The 27,086-nt window shown below is 38.1% G+C and overlaps 2 protein-coding genes across 2 annotated transcripts; both read right to left on the bottom strand.

Moving 5' to 3' along the window:
• Positions 1-2,238: 2,238 nt before the first annotated feature.
• Positions 2,239-15,266, bottom strand: OTOP1 (otopetrin 1). Its single transcript, XM_058838714.1, has 6 exons — positions 14,981-15,266; positions 9,736-9,872; positions 6,767-6,825; positions 4,635-4,765; positions 2,767-3,713; positions 2,239-2,409 (listed from the first exon to the last, which is right to left on the bottom strand). The coding sequence occupies exons 1-6, from the start codon at positions 15,264-15,266 to the stop codon at positions 2,239-2,241; spliced, it is 1,731 nt and encodes a 576-aa protein (XP_058694697.1).
• A 2,171-nt stretch (positions 15,267-17,437) lies between these two features.
• Positions 17,438-25,150, bottom strand: TMEM128 (transmembrane protein 128). The gene is made up of 5 exons (XM_058838974.1): positions 25,020-25,150; positions 23,768-23,909; positions 21,690-21,851; positions 20,542-20,650; positions 17,438-19,176 (listed from the first exon to the last, which is right to left on the bottom strand). Exons 1-4 carry the CDS (start codon positions 25,135-25,137, stop codon positions 20,551-20,553), a joined length of 522 nt encoding a protein of 173 aa, XP_058694957.1. The 5' UTR covers positions 25,138-25,150; the 3' UTR covers positions 17,438-19,176; positions 20,542-20,550.
• Between the last annotated feature and the right edge of the window lie 1,936 nt (positions 25,151-27,086).

The following is a 27,086-nucleotide window of genomic DNA, read 5'->3' on the forward strand; positions in this document are numbered from 1 at the left end:
AACTAAATAAAGATGTTATTTATTTTTGAAACTTCCAAATGTGTGCTACGTGTTTGTAATAGAGCATATGGCCCCTTCTTGGCCTTAGGGATTTAGAGCTAGCTCTGCTTTGGCTGAACACAAATGCTGGAAATCAGCTAAAGAACACCAGCTCTAGCTGAAGAATGACATGGGAGCCATCCCACAGGAGCAGGGGAAGAAGAAAGAGGCTTCCTCTAGCCATCTTTATGAGCACCTGAAGGTTGAAATGGACTTTTTGCCCCTATCTAGTGAAATTAATTTTTTTTCTAATACTGGAATTAGCTGTAGAGTTTGTCTGGGACGGCAGATTAAACCTTTATTTCATTATCTTGATGACCCTATTTACTCAAATTGTAGAGAGACAACTGAGTGGTCAGAGCTGGTATTTACGTGGAACTAGGTGAGATCAAGCTACTGAGTTCAAGCAGAAAGATAGAAAATGTTACTGTCCAGAATGAATACAAGAGCCAAGAAAGGTGTTATAAAAGAGCATGACAAGCAACTGTAGGGCCAGCAGAGATTACAGCGATGTAAGATAGTGTATCTTCCTGAAACCACTTAAAATCAACAAACTCAAAGTGCTTTGCAGGAAGACAGGAGTTCTCATGCTCAGTCTCCTGATGCTTCATCTAATTCAGACTTCACCTGAGACTTCAGATGGATACTTCTTTACCTGATCTGGGATCTGCAACAGGTAAAGAAGGTAGTAAAAATTCCTAACCAGGTTATGGCTATGTGTACCACAAAACAGAAATGAAGATTAATTATTATGTGAAGCAATTAGTGAAGCAACCTAACACAATCTGATAATTTATCGAATGGTCTGTGTTTGCCATCTAGTGGTAAAAAGCCGACATTTTTTTTCTGCTGCATGAGGGCAGATACAATTGCAGAAATCTGTCTCAGAACCAAACCTCTCCTGCACGGAAATATTCCTGCTCTCAGGATGATGGAGGTGATATTTGTACGGCTTTTTGTACCGCTGTTCTTTCAGAAACCACGAGCAGAAATTTTTCTGGCCTTGACCCACCAGATTTAGGACTAAGTCATCGACAAATTAGTAAGGATTATACAATAATTAATTGAGCTGTAGCTCCAGTATCCTGGTTACTGCTCCAGCCTTCCGATCTTGCAGGTGCAGATTCTAAGAATATTCAGGCACCCAGCTTTTCACTGCTTACTGTGAGAATTCAAGCAACTCAATATCACAGGGGTTTGAGATTATATTCTTACATCTTGTAAACCACACTTATAAAACTCTCAGCTAAAGACCTTCCAGATTTCTAGAGGCTTCAACTTTGCTTTATAGCATCTCTGTATGAAAACATGATTATTTTCCAACCAGAAGACTGATCTATAATGAAATGAGCAGCTCAATTAAAAATTGTGCAGAGAATACATACCATTCTGGAACTGAAACACCTATACCCAAATATGAGCTATCAGACCAGGTTTTTTCTCTTAAAACATTTTAAGAATATTTGAATAAATAATTAAGTAAAAGGATTAATTTTATTTCTCAATTATGTCATAGTGTAAATACAAGAAAATTAATAGAAATATATTTTATCAGAAAAAATTATATACAGTGTGATATCTAATCATACATGTTACTCACCTGGATTTCTTGCTATCTGTATCTATCCACAACAAAATAATTATATATTGATTTTCATCATTAATAAGGAACTTTAAACTAATTCCCACACCCCAATTATACAGCAAATATTTTTAAGTTTAACTATTAAAAAAAACAAAGCTAGGAATTAAGAGTTGGAGTTTTCCTAGTATCTGTGATTCAAAAGAAGTTCTTCCTGGGATTTTCTGTTCTAAGTCATACAGAATTTTTTGTAAGCCCTTTTCACAAGTCACAATAAATGAGAACAAAGCCATAAAAATTGTATAGAGAACAAATCCCAGTTGACTAAAACAAAGATTAATGAGATTGAATTAACTTTACAATGTAGTGTTAATCATATTAACACTAATATGATTCTGAAAAGTGTATTTATACAATAACACCACATATATAACAAAACATGTGGAAAGAAAAAAAAATTACATGCTATTAGCTATGGTCCCTTCTTTAAAACAAATTATTGAATCTTCTATTTATTGAGCAGCTGCTGCATTCACTCTTTCATTCATCCACTCCCTCAACTGTTATTTATGTAATTAATTATTCAATCAATTGTTCACTGAGGGACCGTATATGATCTATGTTTTACAATTGACCTCAAAGAGCGAGGCAGCTGAATGCATCCGATAGAAAATAGAAAAAGGCATCGCAAGGTTCACAACAATTATCCAGGGTTCAAAGCCAAAAACTATTTCTTCTAGTCCATTGTCATATTCCGGGCGGCACCCGAATGCCGGTGGTATCCACAGCTGCAGGGAAAGAACGCGAGGCCAATATTAATCACCAGCGGTACAAGTCAATAGCCCTTAATGACTGTGACTCCACAAATTGGTTTCAGGAATCCCTAAGAAATCCCTCCCTGTTGCTACTGGGGCACGCTGGTGGAAGAGGGTTTCAGATTCTGCTGCTGCTACAGTTTTTGGACCATTACGGAAAGGAGCCACATTTAAATAAACTTTGTCCCCCAAAAGCATATTCACCTCTTCCAGAAGTAAAAATGACTGTCTACAAACTACAGAACCATGAAATTTTAATATATTCATCAGACTTGAAAGGATGGGAAGCTGTTGGGTATTAACTTGTGAACTACATTCAAAATGTCTTACCGAAAGGTTGCAGAGGAATAAAAATGCAGCGATGTTCTTCAAAATTCTCCTCTTGCTGTTAGTAACTGAGTTTCTACTGTAAAATGAGAAATCTGAGGCTGACTGCATGACCAAACTATTGTCCTGACTCGTTTCTTCTCTGGCAACATCAGCACCATCGTTTTCTCTCCCACAGATGCTGCCCTTAAACAGACAGGGTATGTCACCACTGTCACGAGCAGCTCTGCCATTGTAAACCTCTTTGTACAAGGGGGTGAGGGACAAAGTGCTCCCCCGAGATATGGTCACTATTCGAAGAGTTTTAATGTCGTCATTCACCTTTTCCTGCTCACGGTGGATGGATTCAATGATAAAGAGGTTCTGAATGTATTTCTCAATAATGACCAGAACGGAGTAGGGCAGGTTATACCAAGTGTATTTGGGATGACCTTGGGCACAGATAATGGCGAGGATCGAGCCCCAGGAGAGCAGCCAGGACCCTGCAGCTGTGCCCACCAGCAGTTCTGCATCCAGTTTTCGAGCAGGATTCTTGGAATTATCCAGCGATCTATCTTCCAGTCTGTAGATGAGAAGGGCGACGGTTCCAGCTGTGCACATGAGAGCCAACACAAAGATAGCGTGCAAATAAAACATAGTGAGTGCTAACTCGCTCTTGATTTTTGAACCTCCAATCTGAATTAAATACACGACAACTATGGCTATTGTGCTAGTTAACACGATTAGTCCAAAAATCATTCCAACAGTTATGCCATGGAATTTGAATGGAGTTTTGTTTTGCTGGTGGTGCTCAACTTTACGGCCAATGTTCTTCCACAGGACATAGAGCATTGTGGAGGCGAGGATGTGGTACTCTATATTAAAGGGATATAGGTAATATATTCCTTGAGAAAATATCGAGCAGAGAGTTGTTGTTGTACAATTGCATTGAGGTGCATGATCATCTAGAACTAAAGAAGGAGAGATTAGTTGTGTGCATTATAAAGATTCCTTGGTTTAAGTGAATAAATAAATCATAAAATAATGAAACACGAAAGGTAAGATTTCAGTCAAACAACACCCAGCTACCCACCTAAGAAAAGGCCCCACTTCTCCATGCTTCACTGGAGTTTAAAAGCAGAAGGCATCCCCAGCAGTTGTCACAGAATGGCCTAGGTTGGAAGGCACCTTCAAGGTCATCTGTTTCAAACCTCCCTGATGTGAGCAGGGAACCTTCCTCTAGACTGGGCTGCTCAAAGTCCCATCTAACCTGGCCTTGAACATTTCCAGGGATGGAACATCAACAGCTTCTCTGAACAACATATTCCAGTACCTCAGCACCCTCTGAGTGAAGAGCTTTTTCCTTATATCTTCTTTATTCTAAATGTTTGTAAACTATAGCTTGCACCATCTTACCAATGGAGAAAATGATGCATTATTAGAAGAAAAACACCCGGAGCAAAGTCTTTGTCTTGTAAAACAGCACTAATGGATAACTTCTATCCCTTTAAGCCATCCCACTGAATCCTGCAGGACCACAGGCTACATGTAATGATTCTCCTGGGAAAGATTTTAACACCTCTATGTTAACTTATTACTCTGTGATTTAGTAATAAAATAGCTCCTTAGTGATGTTCCTCAGTGATGTTATTCCTCAAAATAAATATTCTTTAAAAATCTATTTGCTTGGAACTTAGAAGAAAACTACTGCTTTGATCACATATAGTATAATGATCATATAACATTTTAGTATCAGCTAATTACCAGAATGACTGTCTCAGAATGACTATGCTGACATAGTCATGAATGACTCAGCTACATCTTACAGTGACAGCATTTTGCATGAGTGTGCTAGTGCAGGAATTTCAAGATGCACTAATCCTTTTGCTTACCTATAGTTATGTTCCCAAAACCAAGAGTGATTAGTCTTTCCTTATGTTCATTCAACTGATGTTTTGACTCCGTTAACACACCATTTGTCCACAGGAGCAAATTTGTGAAAACAGAATGGATAACACCAAACCTACAAAATAAAGTAACTATTGAAGGAATCTGCACAGACTGTATCATGTGAAATATGTGAAATGAAATGAAATGAAATGAAATGAAATGAAATGAAATGAAATGAAATTAAATTAAATTAAATTAAATTAAATTAAATTAAATGGATTAAATTTCTATGTACAAGCTACATGGCACTATTTATTTGTCGGTGCAGGGAGAGGGTTGAAAAATAATCACCAGTCTCTAAAGATGTTCTGCAGTCACTGAATATCAGACTTCCAAAACCTTACAGAAATGCAATGTATAACATGGCATAATGTATTAAACTATTAACAGGATACTTTTATTATATCTTATATGATGGGTTTTATTCTTTGGGCTTGACAAGCTTCATGTCAGTGATTGAACAGTCTGAACAGGATGAATTTCTTTGCAAACCATATTTCAAAGCCTTCTGCAGTGCTCCTTCATATTCTGTGTCTGATCTTTCTTCACAGACACCACTGCTTTCTCCAACTTCTGGCCCATGCATTTTTATCTCTTGGAGAGAGCTGAAGCTAACAGAGGGCTTTATTCCATTTGAAGTACTGGTACAAATGAGGGTAGGTCTCCGTGCATTTTTGAGACTCCTGGCCTCTGACAGGCCAATTCAGCTTGGTGAAACAGAATGGCATTGGAGAAAGAAATGTATTAATGGTTCTGAACTTCCCAATAAAATCCAGACAAAAAATGTCCTCCATTGCCAAGCAGTCGCTTTTTTGTAGGAGGTTATCTATCTCATTTCTAGGCACAATCCTTTCATGTACTGATGCCAGGTGTCTTCCTGCACCTGAGGCTGTTCATGTTTCTTCAGCAAGAAACAGTTCTTTATTACAACATTGTTCTCAGTGATAAACCTGTTAGTTAGAAATTTTTTTACATCTACTTATAAACAGAGCTGATAGCACCAGCTGACATTGCAAAGCCTTCTGTAATCACTCTCTTCTTGAGCATGGCGTTTGAACACTTACCCAAAAGAGCAGAACAAATGGAAAACCTTCAGCACAGATGATGTTTCTAAGCAAGTTTATTTTACCTCCTATAGAAACTGGTCAGACCATTGATAACTTGAAATAAGTACTTTGAAAATTACCATGTTTGCTTCCTTATGTTCTATGTACAGACAGATTGATACACATTAATCTGCCTTCCCACAAAACCAGAAAAGACATTGGATCTGATTTGCTACATAGGATACCACCAGGGAGGTTGTGCTTCCAAATGCATGTGCACAGCTGCATCTACCGCAGCTGTGAGGTGTGGTTGACATGCCTGAAGGATGGGATGCCAGAAGGACCTGGGTGAGCTCAGGAATTGGCCTTATGAGAACCTTACGATGCTCAAAAAGGCCAAGTGCAAGGTCCTGCACCGAGGTCAGGGCAAGCCCCAGTATCAACATGGGCTGGAAACACTCAAGGCTGGTTTGGATGGACCTCTGAGCAACTGGATCTAGTTGAAGGTATCCCTGCTTATTGCAGAGGGGTTGGACTAAATGACTTTTAAAATTTTCTTCCAACTCAAACTATTCTATGCATCTAAGACCTAGTTTTAAAAAGGTGCTTTCCATAAAATCAATATAAAATACCTCACTTACAATGCATTGACTGCAATGGTTGGTGATACAGGTTCTCTTTCAGTAGGTAAATAAATAAAACATAATATAATGCATAGTTTTAAAACACATACATGATGCTTCCTTCTTAAGTGACTCTGTGGTATCATATATTGCCATTTTCCTCTCTCGTGAGAAAAATGTATGTATTCTATCACTATTTTGTATTTAAAAATACCAGTGCAGGTTAAATAAAGGTAAATGGAGTTACTTTCTATTTAACTATTCTATTTCTTTATACTTAATGCAATCAAGAGGAGAATCAATCTCTATATTTTCACTGTCCCTCATACAATAAAACTTTGGTGTTAAAGCACTGTGCAGACCTACACCTATTAACATGCCAGATGAGGGTCAGATCCACTTTACCTTTCAAGTGTTTTGAAAGACTGGATAACATCCTTGGCATGACACCACAGAAAGTACACCTAAATGGAAGAAAAAAAAAAGAAAGGTCATTACAGTAATGAGCATGTGTTATGCTCAGAAAGGAAAGTGCACATGTAGATATAAATTCCAATTTCTATCTTCTAAATTCTATTCTAATTTTTAAAACTTCTGATAATATAAATGGAGACAGCTCCATCTCCACACATGTGAAAGAGCTCATGATTTCCTGTGCTATTTACAAAGAACCTGAGATTTCTTACATGAAAAATCAGTGGCTTAACAGTAGAAAGTCTAAGTATCACTCACCAAAACACATTTTCCTTCTGTATCTGAAGAGACTTTTATTTCAATGACAAATGAAATAAAGCCACTAGTTGTGGATAGAGGTATGATTGCTGCAGGGCATGGTGATGCTAAGTTTGAATAATTTATGAAATATATTAAATTCTATGGAGGGAAGGAGATTGATGAAAGGATGCCAGACTTGACTAATAAAACAACAGATGCCCAGGAAGCATGAGAAAAGTTTGTACTAACTGCCTGAGAGACAGTCCCTTTAGAAGCACAGCAGTTGCACTCAAGGATAGTGCAGAAAACTCAAACAAGGAATGAAAGAGAGAACAATAATGAGTCAGCAAATCAAGGACAGAGGAATAAAATTAGAACTCTCTGTTTGTGAGAGCATAATGGAGACCTCAGAAAGAGATTGCTGCTGATACAAAACCAAGTGTGGATAGGTTCAAGACGAACTATATCAATATTCCTCAGGGATGTTAGGGTGACACTGGGAGTCTGTTTACTCCCAATAGTTCCAAGGATACTGAACTAGTCCATATGTGAACTATCAGGAGAGAAAGAGTCCTAAGATTTCTCTTAGAAACCTGCCTGTTTTGGTGTTCCAGAAATGGTCTGAAAAGTGACAAAAACTTTGGGTTCTTCAGCAACCAGAGTAACTGGAAGCCCATTTTTCCACAGCATCCATTACTTTAGGATGCCTTCACAGCCATTGTTTCTGAGGCATTCAATGTCTTAATTTGGAAAAAGCTAGGCAAATGCAGCTCTTTATGGCAATAACAATTCCTCTAATGAAGCATTTATCATTGAGAAGAATGGCTGCTGTAAAATCCTAGGTGTAAACACTATAATATTTCATGTAGACTTCAACTGAAATCAAATTGAAATTACTTCAGTCTCTAATGCCATATTCAATTTCCCATCCTGGGATAAATGCAGTAAAATCTGCCAGCAGATCTGAAACCATTTTTTAAAACTTATAAAAACTTCTGAAGATTTGATCAGACACAAGATAGTGGGAAGAAATAGGAAAAGACAGTGAAGAAATAGCATAAAATCCAGTTTTTGCTCATAGAATGCTCATTGCCTCCAGGGGACTTCTGCCTGCAGAAGAACATAATGCACAGCCTGCCCTGGGAGAGCAGGTACTTGTTAGCTCATAGATGGGTGCAGAACATATATATTAATTTCATGGCATGTATCAGGATGCCTCAGAGTAAATGACAACAGAATCTGATATATGTATATATATGGTAGAAAACAAATTATTTGGTTTTTAGATGACACATATTAAGGATGTACTCTGCTGTGATTTCATCCTCTATTTCAAACACATGAGAAGATTTGTCTTAGGTAAGAGGTATCTGGTTAATTACTTTTTAAATTTAACTTTTTCAGTTAATTGCTCAGGCTAGCACTCAAGTGTTCATTATTTTAAGCTCTGTAGATGATAAATTCAGTGAGACTGGGTGATGTAAAATTTAAATTAGAATTCTTGTTGCCTTTGTTGAGCATTTTTATTCACCATTTTTCCACACTCCAGCTCATGATGGCTGGAAACCTTGTCAGCTCTGGGTCACTGGCTGTAATGAAGAATGCTGTGTTCAGATCAGTGGGGCAGAACTCTTAATTCCATTGGTTTGTGTTTCAGAGATGAAATAAAGAAGTTTCAAGACATGGAGGGTGGATATTACAAGAATGTGAAAATAAGATTACTTCAACCAACTCAGAATTTCACCCTCAGAGAAAAGCATAGATGGGGTGAGAGTTTAAATTTCAATGCTTTTTTTTTTTTTAACTGTTGAAGAAAGCAGAAAAATGTAGGTTTTTCAAAAGCTCATTTACATGCAACAACAACTGCTAGGAAAACATTTATTTTCTTTCTGAATGACTTAAACCTCTTGGAAATTTTATAAAAGTGCCTGGCTATGATTGAGCATCTCAGTTGAGTGGCTTTTTCTTTCCTTCTTCCCTACAAACCTGATGACAGGAGTTCAGAGAAGTTAAAGCGAGAAACAATCAGCTCTGGAGGGTCACCACACACTGTAGACCCAAAGCCTCATAACAAACAGGCAGCTGGAATATTTCACAGGATTCACTGACTATATTTGCTACTGTGCAGCCACTGATAAGAACAGCAAAATGCTTCTATAAGGAACATCCACGTTCATTTGTTACAGGAAAGTTGTGCAGGTGTTGTACAACCAGCTAGGAAGGGTTTTGTCCCCTTTAACTCACCAAGCCTACACCTCTAACCACAATGGAACAACAGGTTAGACAGATTGAATTGAAATTGTGCGGCAAGTCCTACATACATAAACAAGGAAATTGTCTTTAGTGAAAATACTCATTTCAGCCTGAAAATTCTGTATGTAATTTCAAGTAAACAAAAAGTCCACCTAACTTCAACTACAGGAAAACATTTTCTTATTATTCTTTCTTTCAAACCCATGTTTAAAACCCATGAATTTTATGGCTAAGAAACGTCAGGCTGCAAATCTTGAATTTACTATACATGCACAAGCATTTAGTCCTCAAAAGTATTCTGTGATATGCTTAGAAATAAAATTAGTGTTATGTCCACTGATGACAAAATTAAATATTTTTTGGTAAGAAACAGAAATTAATACAAAACTGCAACCAGTGACTTTTACCTGTAAGATGGTGTGGACAGCATGTGTAACAGGAAAAATACCTTCAGTTGGTGATAAACAGTTTGAAAAATCAATATAATATCCAATTTTGAAGGAGTCCAGAATTAAAGTAATCACTGCAAATAATGTAATCCCACCTACAAATGAAAAATATATTAGAAAATTTTAAGGTATAGTTATAGTGTCTAGACACTATTTGTAAAATACACAAAAATCTATTTAGGGGAATGAAACTTGATCAGTATCTGTGTTCTTGTTCAGGGAAATAAGACTAGGTGAGTGTTCATGAAGATAATTGACTCCATTAAATAAATGCCTCTCATTTGGACAGCCTCTGCCCAGTAGGATAAGCAAGGTCATCACTGGGCATCCCCTGCACGGCCAGTGAGGAGTCGCCAGCCCTGCAGTGCCCAGGAGTGCCCAGTTCTGGGCAGGGTCAGCTCCCAAGTGACAGTGGCACAGCAGCAGCCAGAGAGAGCACAAATGACTGCTCTCAGCAGCCCCACAGCACTCTGGGCAGTCCTGGGGAGCCGAACAAACACCTTACAGTCTCCCAGCCCAAAAGCTGTGGGGAGTAACACAATCATTTGGTGTGCCCTCCCCATGGCTCAGGGGTCACGCTTTAACTCAGAGACCACAACCACAACAAGATGTATGGTTTGTTCTCCAAGAAAGGAACAAAAGATTAAATTTCAGTATTTATATTTCACACATACACAAAAATATCTTAACATATTAGTCTAAATACTTTGAAACATATTAGTCTAAAAACTTTGAAATATATTTCCCTTTGTTTATTTTGTTTTTGTTGCTGTTGTTATTATTGGTTTAGAACCGTATGACTAAGTACAACTGGCTGCAAGATTACTAAACCAATCTCTAAGGCCCCCATTTCCTTGGTTTTGGTTTGTTTTGAGGGGTTTTTTTTGTGATTTGGTGGGTTTTTTTTTTTCCTTTTTATTTTTTAGGCTTTTATTCCAGCAAATTTCACTGGATTTAAATTGGACTTATTTGAATGAAGACTAGATAAAAATTTATCCATGTACCTTAACCAGACCTTAAAATACAAACCAGCATCTGAATCTTTCTTTACAATTCCTCACAGAGTAAATAACATCACTAGTGTTGACTCTGATGAATATTTATCTTTTATATGAGGCCACAACCTAACTTCCATATAAGTACCATTTGTTCCACTTGACTTGTGGCAGTAAAAATGTAACAAAAATTAAAATTTTATTTAATTAATACCCTATTGTCAAAATTACATTGATAAAAATTAAGTAGAAATTATATAAACACACTGTAATTTTGTTTATTATTTCATTGACCCTTTAAAATTAAACAAAAATAGACTCCAGAAACCTTTTTAATCACAAAGGTATGAATTCCAATAGGATTTTATGGTTTTATTTTACAAACTGTCTATAATAAAAACATTGTCGAGTGTAATTTCTACCAAGAGCTAAAAACTTTTGCTTTTATATTGCAAAATCTAAAACCTCAGCTCTGCATGCATGTGTATAAACCAATAAATTTTTTAAAATTTATTCTTCTTAGGTCAGCTAATTTGTGTTCTAACACACGTAACAGGACTGGAGCCCATGTTTTTAAATAGAGATGCCATTCATTGTGTATGAAAGTAGAATGGTATTATAAGATACAAAATTATAGGCTACTCTTGAGATCAAATTATATGTTTCCTTCCTTATCTAAAGAATGTTAATAATTCTGAAATAAATTAGAATTTCAAGTTCTGATTATATAATTATAAATATAACTGATTATAAATCACTCTGCCTGAGGTAACTAGACATGCTCTGAGAAAAGTGTTAGACTGGCTGACCTTCAGAAGTTCTTTCCTACCTGAATATTTCTAAGATTGATTTTGTGATTTATGTTTTATATAGAAAGTATGCAGGAAACAACCTATTTGTCTGAAATGCATCAGTTTGAGGGATTTCACATGTGTTATGATTGTTTCAATAAGAAGGCAAAAGCTATCTTCTGAAGCAAAAAGATGATAGATTACTGACCTCCAGGGATTAGAAGACTTTATATGACTCTTTTAATTTTAGATTGTTTCATTTATTCAGATGATATTTAGATATTTCTGCAATCACCCAGGTGGCCACACTCCAAGTGTAAACAAAGTGTCCAAATTCAAAATTTGAAAGAGAATGATTGTACTGATTTTCTTCGTCAAAAATCAAAGCACAACCATAATGACCATGCATGTGGTATGTTAATAGTTTTTCTGTCAACTTTTTGTAATGAAAACTTCAGTAGTATGTACTAATACTAAATGGACGCCAGTAATTTCAAGGAAGATAATTCCACTGCATGATTATTTACATTTAAAATTTTAAGAAATGTGAAATTATTGTTCTTGAGTGCTGCTTCATTGTTTTTTCTTTTCAAATGTTCATTGAAACCTGTGTGTCTTAATAGATCAATAATAGGATTTTCAATATTGTTAAGTGCTGGCTCATTTCTTCCTAGCAACCATAAGCAGAACAAAAAAACCCATAATGATACAGTTGCAAAAATACCACTCTCACTTTAAAATATTGTTCAAATAATTGACAATTCAATGCAGGCAGTAAAAAGATACAAGTTGAAGTATGTCAAGAGGTTTGACATTGACCAGTTGTCAATGCTTTAAACACAAATTGTGCTGCTAAAGAATGTGATAAAATAAAGCTGTTTGTGAAGCAAACTGATTTTTGTTTTGAGTTCTCTGGTTCACTTCACTGAACTTCCCTAAAAAATGGTCAGAGAGCTTTTCCTAGCAGGAGAGCATACTTCGGGGAATAACATTTGGAATAAGTCAAGGAAAGACTTTCTAAGGTACCCATGGTTATTTGGGTCAGGATAACTGTGTCGTATTAAAGACACAGCTCTGCCACAAACTTTTCCCACATTCTGACTCTAGGAGTGGTTCTTGGCCAACCATGAAGGTGGGAAGACAACCAAGCTTGAGGGCTCATGCAACTGACACCTTGGTGCAGAAAGGCTCAAGGAAACCTTCCTGTGAGCAGTTCTTGCAAACTGATCATCTGTCCTTCTAGCATTGCTAAACATGTGCAAGGAGTCAGTTATAGGAGGTTTTTGTTAAATCATTCCATTTCAACATTTGTCAGAGCAAAATGGTCTAAGCAGGCAACTGCCACCACTTTTACTAAAATGATATTCACAGTTTGAAAGGAGTCATGAAAATACACTCATTTTACACTGTTTAATACAAGGACATTTGCTCTTACAATTACAGCAAGGAGATGTTCTTCAAAAGTAGCTGATAGAGCTAGTAAAAAATTGCAGGAAACTTTCCATGGAAAAACTCAAACAAAATATGTCTGTCCCACTCCACCCTCTCCTTTCCTTTTTGGACTTTTGATCTTTCAGGTAAAAGATTTCTATGGCAAAAGCACTGATAAAGAGGAGGGCAAGGGGGATCTTGGCAGAGGAATTGTCACCTGAGTTTTTCCTTAGCTCAAATAAGTTTTCTTTTACCAATAGAGGATAAAGGAGTTGTACAGACTTGTTGTAACTACAAGAAACTCCCAAGAATAGGAAAGTGTAGGTCATTCCCTAAGGGCAAATTTGTTGAATTGCAGCCTAGACATCCAAGAGAAGCCATTGGAAGCTACACCACTTGAGAAGCCAGTACAAAGAGCCATCCTGTGCTGGTAAAAGAAATGGATAAGGTAACCTAGTAGTTCAATCCAGGATCTTATTTCTAAGTTTCTGTGTCTCCTTATATTCTGTAGGACAAATGAAATGCTGTGAATGCAGCACCAAAAGAAAGAGGGCAGGGAATTCTGCTGTACTTACCCATGCTAGGCAGTATTTATTCCATATTTAGGAGGGGAAAGCTACCCAATGAGTAACAAAAGCTTAGCTTAGTCCAAGGTAGGATCAAATAAAGCCTTACATGAATTTCAGGCGGTTGTAAGGCACATAATAATGAAAAATGCTTGAGAGACTAATATTGCCTTGAAAAATAGTAAATAATTGAGAGGAACAATTTAACAGTTGGTATGTGAACTACATACATTTCAGAAAAGAGTCTACAGACCATAGCTGTACATTAGATGTTAAAAAAAATAGGCTTCTGTCAGCAATTCGAACAAATGTTAACAGTTGTGAAGAAAATAAATGATACACAAGCACTGAGATTGAGGACAAACTACATTTCCACAGCACAACTTTGCTTTTCAAAATAATCAGGTTTCAGCTGTTCTTGGAATTTTCATTTTGATATTTCATTAGCTGCTGTGAAAATTTAGCTGTTGTCTCATTGTCAGTAGGTAGAAAACATTTTTTGGGAAAGCTGTCATAACATTTCACATAAATACTTACTTTCCAATCTATCATTCACAGTGCTGAGACTGGAAGAGTAATCCCAGTAAATCCCAGTAAAACTGGGATTGTCTATTATCCCTCAAGCACTGATGTAGGCTGTTTGTTTTCCTTGGTGCTTGAAAACACAGCATTCCTGTCACTACGACTCTAAGATGGGCTCCCCAAACACCTTCTCTCAATATACTTTATATCCTCACTCTGGTACGCACCTAACTGCAGATAAAGGCCAGCACATCCCACCACTATCCTTGCAAATTTGTATACTTTTTCTGCAAGCAAATGCTCAGTTTAGATTCCTCATTTAACTGTTTTATGTATTAAGAACAAACTGATCTGGTCAGGCATTTTGTCCTCTTCTACCTAACTCTAGATGTTTTGAAAGCATCACTGTACACATATAAACAGGAATCTCTGATATACATTGGTATAGAGAGCACTTGAAGACCTTTCTGACCGGTACTACTATAAAGTAAATTGTATTATACCATCTGGAAAAGGCGATAATTCCTCCAAAAGAGATGTAAGGCACCAATAAAATTGTCTCTTCCACTAGCTGTATTTAATTTTTCAAGTTTCACCAAACCAGACTGGTAAGGAAGAAAGGCGCCAGAGCTTTCAGCACTATAAATGGCAGGTCAGAAAGTGAGGATGTTTAACAAACAGCTTCCCATTACAATCTCCTAGTATTGTAGTATTATAGACGTATTCAGCTTATGCATATATTTACTTTAGAGTGCACTGCAGCATGTGCATTCAGTTCGTGAATACCAGGATGCCTCCCGGTCGGGATGGAGAGGGTAACAAAGAGGTAGCAGACACAGGTGATGGCACAGATGTTCCTTGTGCGGTACCACCCTTTGTGCCACCGGCCCGTACTTACACTTCAGCCAGCGGGCTCCGGCGTGTGTGTCCTTGTCCCGGATCAGCCTCCTCTGCGTGCAGCTCCTGCAGAGGTACCACAGCATCCACAGCAGCTGGATGAGCATCAGCGTGATGAGGTAGGAGAGCAGGTGGCTCTTGCTGATGCCCACGGCATGCACAGCCCAGGCGAAGGTGAGCAGCAGCCCGGCCAAGAAGAGGTTGATGCCGTACTGGCTGCTGAGGATCTCGGCATTTTTCTGCGGGTAGCTGCCGCCCACCGCAGGGCACCCGGCGGCTTGCTCCATCTCCCCTCCGCCGGCCAGGTGCTGCAAGCGGGCGGCCCCGCTTCCCCCGGGGAGCCCCGAGGCGCTGCTGGCCCGTCCCCCACGGCGGCGGGGGCGGAGCGGGGCCCTGCCCGCCGGCTGCTGAGGTTTTTGCGGGACACTCTTGCCTGAGAGTGACAACAGCTGGGGTCCAGACCAGGGTAAGGAGAAGCCACTCGGACGAAAGTTAGTTTGGAGCCAGCCCTGCCCGGCTGGTTTTGGTGCGAGACATGGGGGTTACGTCGGTGTTGAGAGACCTGCGCGGTGTAACACGTTCTCTGCACGGGAAGATGCGAAAAACACCGAGTGTGGCACAAAACCCCGGCCCGACGGCTGGAAAGCCGAGAACGGCCAAAACCTGGGAGCCGGCGAGGCTGGAGCCTGCCCTGCAGCCAGGGAGCCACCAGCTACTGATGGAGCTCCTTCCACGGTGAGGCAGGGGGATCACCCCCCTGCTTCACACTCTGGGTCCCACAGGCCATCTTCTTTTGGCCAGTCGGTACCTTCATTGGTAGGACAGAGCCTCAGTTTTCAGGAATTCTCTAGACCTTTCAAAAGTGGCAATTTACCCTGTTATTTTTAGAAACTGTTCTTGTTGTCCCGTTCTGACAGCACAGTACTACAGGAATTGCTAGCTGGAGAAGCAACTACTCAGCTCAAAGTAGCAAAACCCTCTGCAGAATTTAGTCCACTTCTTATACATTTGTTTTCCCAATATTTATGCACACTTTCAGTATTGACCCTTTTCTACTTAAATTGAATTCTCTTAACTTAAGGTATTAGGGTACTGAACATAACTTGTAGGCCAAACGCCAAGGTAGACTGGTCCTTGTTCTGGCCAAGCAGGTCTTACATTTTTGCTCTGTATCTGTTGGTTGCATATTGATTACCGAAAACATTGGTTTTTACAGTGAGTGACCCACACCTTGTATGAAACTAAGCCACCAGTTCATCTACAATAAAAATTTTAAAAAAATAAATAAATTGAAAATACATCTATTTTGCTCCACTTCCTTGGCAAAGGAGCAGATTTAAGCTTTTTCTCTTCTGAAGCCAGATATTTATAATAGAGGGGTTTTTCTCATATGACAAAGGGCACTTTTGAACTTACATAAAAGTGTCTGGGGTTCACAAGCCTCTTAAAGAACATGGAAGAAAAATGGCAGAAAGGTGGAATGAGTGAATTCTGGACAATCATCTATTTAGGTAAACATAAAGAAGTAGTAGTTCCTGTCCTTTATTCATTTTGGCCTGTTCTCAAGAAACAGGTATTTTAAGCCATCTGCAAATTTTCCTTTTGAGGAATGCACTTAACAGGAGGGCAGCCCTATGTCTTTGTCTATATGGCCTGATAAGAGAAATAAAAATCAAAAGCGTAACTAGTCAAACAGTCAGGCTTCAATCACCTCTAGGTCACAGCTACATCCATCATTATCAGAAATGGCATTGTGGAAGTGTCAAATCCTACGTCTATTTCATATGATGTAACCTTTAAAGAATAACTAAGGAAGATGCTTCCATTTTACAGAGCTTCGATGTGTAACGGTGATAAATAATCTTCACTACATGGTTACTACGTATTCTACTTCAAATCATCCAAGTGCATCCCTTGTCACCTGTGAAGGAAAGAGATTTGGTGCTGGTACACATCCTCATCCTGAAATGAAGCAATGTAAATGGATACAGAAGACAGCTATGGTGGTCTGAACCAAGAGAATACATTCAAGGAGTTCACAGAAGTGGCACAGAATTGTGTCAGGTTACAACAATTAAAATAAGCATTGTTTTACGTTCTTACCAGATTTGCGACTACTTGCTTTTGAGCATGTAAGTGAATGAGTATTGTGCTGGATACTCAGATCTGTTACTGAAAGACTTTGCTGGACTTTGTACAATGAGCGTATCTACCCGGGATTCTCAGAAAGACGTCAAAGTAGTCAAAGGCAAACAGCTCTCCAGAGGTGAACAGAGTGCTATTACACCTTCAATAAACCCAGCTGAGGGGGCATGAAAGACAAAGATACTCAGAATCACGTACAGTATTTAAAATCTACATGAACATCTATTTTATAGAAGAAGCAGTAAGATGGGGTGGAAGTCTTCAAGAAAGTATAATTAAACAGTTAAACAATTAAATACCGAACAACTATTGATCACTTTTGTACAAAGTTTATTAAGATGTTCAGAAGAATGAATTTGAAAAATCATGTAGCAAATAGTAATTTTAATTCAGATCACAAGGCAACTTAAAACACCTAGAGCATTTATATAGCTGACAAATAAAAATGCAGCTATAAAACCATCCCTGAGCAATACTGCATTTTAAATATTATAATAAAGTTACTCAGATGTACCTGTGTATGCAGACATAAAATTGTTAAAACCTTTTAAAAGATGAAGACCTGAAGCTAAGCAACTTGCACTTTAAAGATGTGAAACATGACAGGTTTTGGCAAACTTAAATATTACATTTAAACAAATCAATACTAACCCTACAAACTGCTTCTAATAGTGCTGAATGCACTTTATTTTGGTTTGTCTGATCCTCTGTATTACATACTATTGGGTCACAACTTTTTTTCGTTAATGGAACAGTAACAGCCAAAGACAATGTGTATCCCTTTCATTACTAAACATTCCATGTATTTAGCAATGGTGTGAATTTGGGAGTCAGAATGAAGAATGCATTATCTTTTGACAGTCCAGACTTTAAGCAACACTCACAAGGAGTAGATTTTAACAGGTTTCAATACACAATTTCTACATTCTCATATTTTCCAAAAGGCATGGGTGGAAAAGTATTTACACAAGGATCTACATAAAGTGTTCTAGAAACTAGATCGTGCCCAGGTCTTCAGATAGTTAAGTAACTCAGTCAACATGAACAGACACCTAATAAAAATAAAATGCTATTTTATTTTCCCAACTGAGTATAACTAGTAGCTTTTAAGTTAATATCAGCATCTTCATTGCTGAGGAAGGAAAATGGCAACTTCATTAACAAGCACTGCTAAGAATGAAAAGTTAATTTACAGAAGAAAAAACAACCTGAATACTGAAAAACATTGCATACATCAAAATAATTTAATGTGTGCTCCAAATTTCTTGTGTAGTGTTAATATTGTTCATTGTATTGCTGATTATTCACAGCTTGATTATCTACCTTTGGCTGTGGACAAACTGTATGAGCACAAGCAGAATTTATTTGTTTAATTGATGGCATTGCCAAATGTCAACCAGCTTTCCCTTACCCCTATCCATACTTTTTTTTTTTTTAAACACTAGCAGATCTGAACTCAAGACATTAGATAATAAAGTATTTCCTACATGGTAACATATATAACAGTAGAAATTTAACAGATCAAGAAATGTCTCCTGTAAGTAAGTTTACAAGTACAAACACAGGTTCCAGATAACAGTATTTTACCTGTCAATTCAAATGGAAAGAATATAGTATTAAAACTCCACAACACTTGATTTAAGTATCACTTACTTCCAAATCAAACAACATGATTTGAGCAGGAAGTTCAATTAGGTGACCTCTGAGGTCCCCAGAGATAATATTTAAAGGTCCCTTTCAACACTAACTACTCTGTGGTGATATTACTTACTACTCATGTGTTTAATATTCAAATATAAATAGAAGCTTTACAAAGCTTTACAAAATGAAAGGCCTCATGTTACTAAGAGATGTAAAACCTATTTATCTTCCAATTAATCACTAATCAGTTGCTTTTTCCTATGGTTATGTCCATTGATTTATAAATCAAGTAGATTAAGAATTACTGTATTAGAGCAAAGAGCCAGTATTAGAAACAACAGAAGTACTGGAATGTAACAAAAGTGACATACACTTTGCAGGATTACAGTTACTTGAGTCCTTCACATGAAGCTGAAAGAAAAGAAAAAAAAAAAACAAACCAAATTTAACAAAAATCTTTGGAGGTTCTATATACTGCACAAGCTGTATCATGTACTAAATGAATTAATGATTTTGGAACACCAAGTAATAACTTGTCCCTAATTATTAGACAAATAATTATTTGACCTAATACAGAATTTTCCTACATAATTCAAGTGTTCAGAAAGAACACAGCTAATGACAGAACCAACAACATAGATACGTTTTTATCACCAAGTGTGACCCACGTTCCCAAAGTAAAGAGGTTCTGAATTAAGTATTGTATTTTTCAGAAGTCAGAGTTTTGTCAGAATAGAAGTTAGTTAATTATCTCCTTAAAAATCAGGTTTCTTGATCTCTCAAAAATAGAAAGGAAAATGCAACAGTGGTGCAGGTTGTTATTAAAAAAAAAATAAATCTGAGTTTCACCATCTCAGCCATTAAACACTTTTTGCCTACAACTGTGTCAGTACAAGAGGCTACACTCTAAGTCCAGCAATCCAACACAGTTTTCTTTTTGCTGCACTCCTAAAAATGCTGAGGGATCTCCTCACCAGGAAGGATTTGTGATGGCAAGTAAAACCAAACAGACTTCCTCCTCATTCCCTTGAGAAGTACAACAAACAAGATCTGCTGAAGGAGTAGCTTCCCTGGATGATATGAGACGCCTGTGATACAGGGGACATCCTTCACCCTATTTACTGAGCTGTATTTGATGTCTTCGTTAGCTTTTTACATTTCACTGGATTCATTTCATAAGTATTTCCTAACCAAAGATGTGGCAGTTATTGAGAATGCATTTTTCAAGTCAACAAAGCAGATGGGCTGGCCTTTGAAGAGTTCCTTTTAGAAAGAACAAAGAACTTCTCATATCTGGCAATTTTCCAAACAACAGGCTGATCTGGGCTGTGCATCACAGAAAATGAAAACAGCACACTTGCAGACAAAGATATGACAAAGATTTTTAATTTAAAAAAATAGAGGAGGCCTTTGCACATGGATGTTGATGTCTTCTCCTCTTCACTATGAGGTCAAGCAGCTTTACTAAGAAGTTCTCCCAGTCTAGGTAAAAGCTGCAAGGTTTTGGCTTGTACATCTCCAAACTATCAATTCTCAGTAATGTTTTTTTTCAACATCTAGAATGGAATTTTAGAGAAGCGCAAAGGATATTCTTCCCCTTTGGATAACTGCAAATTCTCTGGTTACTCTATATGCCACAAAATATCAAAATTCTAAGAATGTACAAAAAACATAGAGAAGGAATCCCTAAATGGCCTCCCAATCCTTAAATGTCTAACAAAGCATTTCCCACAACAAGATAAATACATTTATGCGCTTAAAAATTTAATTATTTACCTGAAGGGCTTATCCCAGGAGTGACACAAGCATCACAACACCCATAAACTGAATGAAGAGCAACACAGGTGTAAAAAATGACCAGACAGGCCACAAGGCAACATTGAAACTGCAAATAAAAGCAGAAAGTATTTGGTAAGTTCAGTTCTCATATTACAGAAACACCAGGCATACAAAGAAACATGTCAAAAGAAGTAAAATTTAAATTACTTAACCTGGAAATACACTTCTTCATTTCTGAAAACAGAACACATCAAGGGTAAAGGGTAAAAATACATTTTACTTTCATAAAATCTGTATCTGAAGCCTTGAAAATGACCTGCTCTTTGATTTTTCCATGGACACACATGGCAGCTGAGAGAAGCCTTCATCTGAACTTTCATCCAGATTTCAGTTAACTGAAGAAACAGAGGGGAAAACCCTTATTTTACAACTGACTTACAAGAATAACAGATTTGACTAATTATAAAACATAGGGAACCTTTATTTTCTTTTATCTTCCTTTTTTCACCATTGCAACAAACACCAACTGATACTCCGGTACAATAGCTAAACAAGAGGAAATCAGTTTTCATGTAGAAAGCAAATAAATATACTGGCACAATGTATGTCATTTTCTTCATCCACATTTGCTCAGCTCCAACTCATATAACCACAGAAGTAAAGCAACTCTCACTAAAAGTACCATTCTCAGATAAAATATAAACCCTTAAAGCTCATATGGCAATAGTCAGAATTCTAACATTTTGTGTATGTTTGCTACTTAGTTTGTTTGATAACGAAGAACTCTGAAAGAAACTGATTGAGCTGAATTTTTTCTCAGATAGGCTGCATCTTTGTCTTAATTTGTAAACTGCACAAGCAGTTGCCATAGGTGAGAAATTTACACTAACAAAGACAACAACTTCAGTTTTCCCCTAAATTTTCAAGACAGAAAAGATCCAGTACTTCTCTAAGTACGCCATACAGTTTCAACTGTTCCAACTCTTGCTTTGTGGATGAAAGTGCAAGAAATTATGCTACATAGAACAGGTATTGTCACTAATACACATAGCAGAATTACAGAAATTATACTTTTTATAAAATGAGACTGTTAACACACAGACTTGCACAGGTTTAGCAGAAGTTTGCACAGTGTTTGAACTTACCAAATTGCTGCTGCTATAAAGGTAGCTGTTGTGATAGGAATCAGTGCAGGGTACTGTTCGTCATAGTCCTGAATTCCACAGTACCACTCAAGATACAGTATGCAGTAAAAGGCAACAGACAAACATGCAGCCAATAAACAAGTGCCACAGGAAAGCCACCAGCTGCAGGAAGAAAAGCACATTAAACCATGTTTAGCACAGTCACATTGCAGTTTGCACAGTAACCTGCAGTCTACAAACAGAACAGGCAATATCTGTTAAATACACAGGTTGTGGCCTAGAGTTCCAGTAGGTTTTACCTTAAATTAATATTACAAAGCACTTTTTGCCCTTCAAAGCTGTCTAATATAAACCACTGAGTTTAATTTTGCAATGAAACATTCCTTTCATATATTGTGCCCTAAAACATGTTGGAAATTCAATGTGACAGATCTTGTCAGGAATCTACTATACCACCACACCAAAACCACTTTGTCACTAATAAAATAAAATAGGCTCCACTGCAACTGTGCTTTTCACTATAAATTAGGCTGGTGATCTTTGTGCAACAGAAATGCTGCAGAATGCTTTAATATGGTTTCAGTTTGTGAACTTCCAAATTTAACAGACAAGAAGCATGGAGATTTTTGTTTGTAACTGCTGAAGAAAACCATGGAGAAATCCAGAATTTTAAACTCAGAATCATAAAAACACAGGGTATGTAATTATTTAAGGAGACACACTTCTGAGCCTCTTTGAGGATACTCTTCAAGATTAGTTCAGACAAGGCAACTTGAGAGGAAGATGCACTTTAATAAAATTTTATCTGAACTTGTATTAACAAATAAAAATTTTGAAAAATTAATTATTACCATAACTTGGTTACTAAATTACAAAGGGTAATCAAGGATCTTCCTATTCAGGTAGCATTTGCTCTGGAATGGTACAGCAAACATAATATGCTACTTTGAAATCTTGTAACTACCAATTGAGGATTCTGCACTAAGAGAATTGTTGCCATGGCCTACCTAGACAAGCAGTGCAGAAAGACAGGGTCCTGACCCCAAATTTTGATTACACCTTGGAGTCACTGGTTTTGCTTTCACAGTCAGGTGTATGAAGAGTGTAACTAGCCTGGGAGAGCAGCTCCTGAGAACCTCACAACACAGAGCAAGGGCCTGTGCAGCTTCCATGTACTGATATAACAATGACAACAGCAATGCTGTTTTAAAAGCACTTCCAGCTGAAGCTATCTAAAAACATTTAACACACATCAATCTCATCGAAAATAATTTAATAGATTAGAAATAAAGATTACTACATTGAAATTATTTCACTAATCTTTTGCTGACCTACTCAAAATCATCTATAGATCTTCTAGAGAAATGAACTTCTGTTTGACCTTTAAGGAAGAATTTCAGGGAATTTCTTGTAAAAATCAAACCAAAATCTAAATACTTCCAGCAAAATAGGCAGCTATTTCTTGGACTTAAATGAAAACTTGAAGGTACAGTATTAAAATGTCTGGTATTAGAGCAAACTTTGCACATACAAAGATGGCTCAGTAAAGTTTATAGAGAAAAAAAAAATTGTAGCAAATTTTAAGCATTGTATTTACTTTAAAATTAGTTCAATAATATCACCTTAGGTGGTCATCTGGTCCAACCTCCCTGCTCAAGCAAGCTTAGCTACTGCCAGTTGCCCAGAAGCATGTCCAGATGGCTTTTGAGTATCTCCAAGGATGGAGACTCCACAACCTACATAAGGCAACCTGTTCTGAGCTCAGTCACCCTCACAGTAAAAAAGTGTTTCCGGATATTCAGAAGGAACCTCCTCCATTTCAGTTTGTGCCCACTGCCTCTGGTCCTGTCCTGGACACCACTGGAAAGAGCTTAGGTCTGTCTTCTTTGCACCCTCCCTTCAGGTATTTACATGCATTGACAAGATGCCTCTGAGCCTTCTCTTCTCCAGGCTGAACAGTCCCAGGTTTCTCTATTCCTACTGCAGATCTTGTTCATCCATGATTTAAAATACAGTGACCAGATGTAACAAACTGAGTATGACTAAAACACACCTTTTTGTAAGAAAAGATACCTTACCTATCTGCTTGCATAGTTTCTTTAATATTTTTTAAAAAATCAAAGTAGTATGTCACAGCTATTGATGCCAAAATCCAGAATGCAGAATGAATATTCAGTCTGTTAAGAGGCCTCATCGTCTTCTCTACAGCTGTAGACTCTTCTGTAAAGGAGAACATAATTATAGCACTAAAGCCAGTCATTAAATGGAGGATGATTATAGTTATGTAAAGCATGATGCTTCATCTTTTTAATTCATTTATCTTGGGAGATTATTCTACACATCATAATACACTTTGTACTACAAATATTCTAAAAAGCTTTGAACATTTACTGAAACAGACTAAGCAAGGTACCCTTTGATAAATGAATAAAGCAGTAACAATCAGCACAATATCTGTATCATTTTAGGAAACAGCTGACTAGATTTTATAAGTGTTAACTAATTTAAACCCTCTGGTGTTATTAAAGCATTTTTATTAATCTAGCATATAGCATTTCAGGTTATTATTTCCAATTACTAATTTATTTGTACCCTTCTTTATGAATTTTAGTATTTGCAAAAATATTGCAGGCATAAATAATTTTCTTTTTCTCAGTTGCAGATAATTCACAAATTTTCAGCTGCAGTTTCAGGAGCTAGCTTGGCTTACACTGCACACTTTCAGCAGGCAAACTACAACTATCATTGTGCAGGAAACCTTCTCTTTTTCCCCTCATTGCCATGTACTGTTTTAGAGAGAGTGAGACATCACAGCAAACAGATGAGAAAGCCTTTTTTTTTTCTTTTTCTTTTTTTTTTTTTTTTTTGTCCGCGACAGTAACCATGTAACACAGTATTTATACACACTGTCCAAAAAGGTGTCAGAGGTGGTTTTGATGTCTCACACTCCGAAGTTTTATCACTAGGAGTTCCTGGTGGCCTGTGTGCCTTCAGCAGTGTTACATGCGCCGACTCCTCCACACGCACCGCCACTAGCCGAGCGTAACCACAGCTCTCCTGGACCTTACAGGCAGCTTTATTTTTCATTTCCTAGATTCCTGCTCATCCTACTGGAGCTTGGGCCTGGAGCATTCGCGTACTTCATCCGCGTCAGGCAGTTCGCGGCTCCAAGCCCCTGGCGTCTCCCACACCCAGCTCGCAGGCAGGAGCGGACACCTGAGGGCAGCCGGGGCCGCGCTCCGCGCCGCTCTACCCGAGGCGGCCCCGCTGCCGTCCCAGCGCCCGCCCGGCGGGGCCTGGCACCGCTCCCCGCGCCCCGGCAGCACCCACCGGCCGTGCCGCCGCTCCGGGCAGGCGGCTGCGGCTGCTGCGGGTCCCGGGGCTCCGGCCCGCGCCGCCCCGGGCGCCGCAGCCTCGGCAGCGCGTCCCCGCCGCCGCCGGGCTCCATGTTGGGCCGCTCCGGCAGTGACGCGGTGGGGCGGGAGCGTGGCGGCCGCGACCGCCCCGGCGTGAGGGGCAGCGGCGGCGGCCGTCGGGCCCAGCGAGCGGCTGGAGCGAGGGCCCGCCGGCACGGGATGCAGGAACAGCTTCGGCAATTGCACTGATCCCCTGGAGACGGGGAGTAGTGCCGTGTACAGCCGAGTGCCGCAGGGAAGGCTGTGGCGCCGAAATTATTCCAGAGGGAAAAAAAAAAAAAATATATATATATATATATATATAGAAACTGTGTGTAGAAATGTTTTCCTCATCTGCCAACCAGATGTTCTCGAGGGCAGATGTTAAGGAAATCTCAATTTTTGTAACACAGACCAGTGGTGTATGTTTAAAAGGATTGGAGCATGGTGCCAATAACACCAAGTTCGTAGGTTCGATCCCCGCAGGGCCGTTCACTCGGGTTGGATTCCATGCTCCTTCTGGGTCCCTCCCAACTCGGAATATTCTGTGATTCTGTGAAATGCAAAGCCCTGGGAGGTTTCCAGAGCCACGGGAATCCTGTAGCACTCGAGACTGCAGCTCGTAACTGGAAATAATAAACATATTTGCAAGATAAACTAGGTAACAGTTAAATAAACTACTAAAATGGTATAATAGATTGTTTCAGTTCTGTAGTTGATTTCTGCATAACTACAGTCACATCAGCATGTTTCTACAAACAAAACCTTGAAACCAATTATATTAACAGGGCTTTCTTGTTTATTCACATGAACAAACTCAAAACTAGTCAATTTTGCTGGCAGATTAACCTTAAGTCTGGTCCTTATAAGAATACTATGGATATTAAGAGTACTGTGAATATCTGTACTGTATCTTCTGGGGTGTGCTCAGTTAATTAATATTAAAAGCCATTAATATGGCTTTAAAAATTGAAAATTGTTACTAACAGTAATGATTCATTAGGTTAATTAGATGACCCATGTGATTGTTACAAAGCCTGTGCTTTCTCAGAGAAAATTGTGTGGTGTAACATTCCGACTAAAGCAAAAATCCTGCTGACTTCAAAGTGGAAGTACCTATCCAATACAGCACCTGTTATGTATAGCCTTTCTTTACAGTGGGATTAAATATAGAAATATTCAATAAAAACTCAGATTATTATAAGGGAGACTAATTTCAGTATGTGTGTTTTACTTACCAAAATCAAATTTACAGTCCTTCTAGCTGTATATAGATCAAAGTTCAAAATTCCAAGTGTTCAATAACCTGATTGTACTTTCTCTCAGAAGGCAAAATATTTTGCATTAAAACAATGATTAGGAGGAAAGAGCAAAATTTTCACTTACCACATGCCTTCTTTGCATATTGTGCAACATTTATCAATAGAAATGCCTAGCAGATAATTCCTCTGTAGTTTTACGTTGAGAAAACAGGAAAATCAAAAAGAATGGAATGTAGGTTGTGGTTAAATAATTATATATTTTATCAGTAAAACCTAAAAAATTTGAGGCTATCCTAAGGGGTGCCTAAACTAACTGGTAGAAACTAATTAGGGTTAAAGCTAAACTTTTTGTGACTTGCACTGTTTTTAAGCAGTTCTAAACCTGCTGATATTTTCCTAAATATACTAATGTTTGTTTTATTAATGAGTGAGATTCTAGGGACAAAGGAAAACAGGGTTCTGGTCATTCTTTATTACTGCTCATTGAATCTGAGTAAATTCAGCCTAAAAGATACAAGAACAGAAAAAAAAAAAATTCTCTGCAGAAAGACAGGCCTTCATTTACATCTGAATTTCATGTGAAGTTGTCATGGTAAGTAGAAATTGTTTTCCTAGCCTCAGAACATGTCTCACATAAGGGCCAACTACACTTCAGTCCTTAGTGACTACAGGGATTATTCTTTATGTAGTTCAGTTGAATATTTTGAAGTTAGCAGCTCATGGAGATCAGAGCTCTGCTT

Source organism: Poecile atricapillus, chromosome 4 (genome assembly GCF_030490865.1).
Source record: "Poecile atricapillus isolate bPoeAtr1 chromosome 4, bPoeAtr1.hap1, whole genome shotgun sequence".
NCBI classification, from domain to species: domain Eukaryota; kingdom Metazoa; phylum Chordata; class Aves; order Passeriformes; family Paridae; genus Poecile; species Poecile atricapillus.

What these genes read in the sequence shown, in the direction of transcription:
- OTOP1 (XM_058838714.1), bottom strand. Translation starts at nt 15,266, where the DNA reads ATGGAGCAAGCCGCCGGGTGCCCTGCGGTGGGCGGCAGCTACCCGCAG. An exon ending in CGGAGCCCGCTGGCTGAAGT is followed by an intron (nt 9,873 to 14,980) that starts GTAAGTACGGGC and finishes TTTCATTTGTAG; the next exon opens with GTGGGATTACATTATTTGCA. An exon ending in TTTTGGGAACATAACTATAG is followed by an intron (nt 3,714 to 4,634) that starts GTAAGCAAAAGG and finishes CTCCTTCTTTAG; the next exon opens with TTCTAGATGATCATGCACCT.
- TMEM128 (XM_058838974.1), bottom strand. Translation starts at nt 25,137, where the DNA reads ATGGAGCCCGGCGGCGGCGGGGACGCGCTGCCGAGGCTGCGGCGCCCG. An exon ending in GAAACTATGCAAGCAGATAG is followed by an intron (nt 21,852 to 23,767) that starts GTAAGGTATCTT and finishes TTCTTCCTGCAG; the next exon opens with CTGGTGGCTTTCCTGTGGCA. An exon ending in TTTATAGCAGCAGCAATTTG is followed by an intron (nt 20,651 to 21,689) that starts GTAAGTTCAAAC and finishes TTTTATTTGCAG; the next exon opens with TTTCAATGTTGCCTTGTGGC.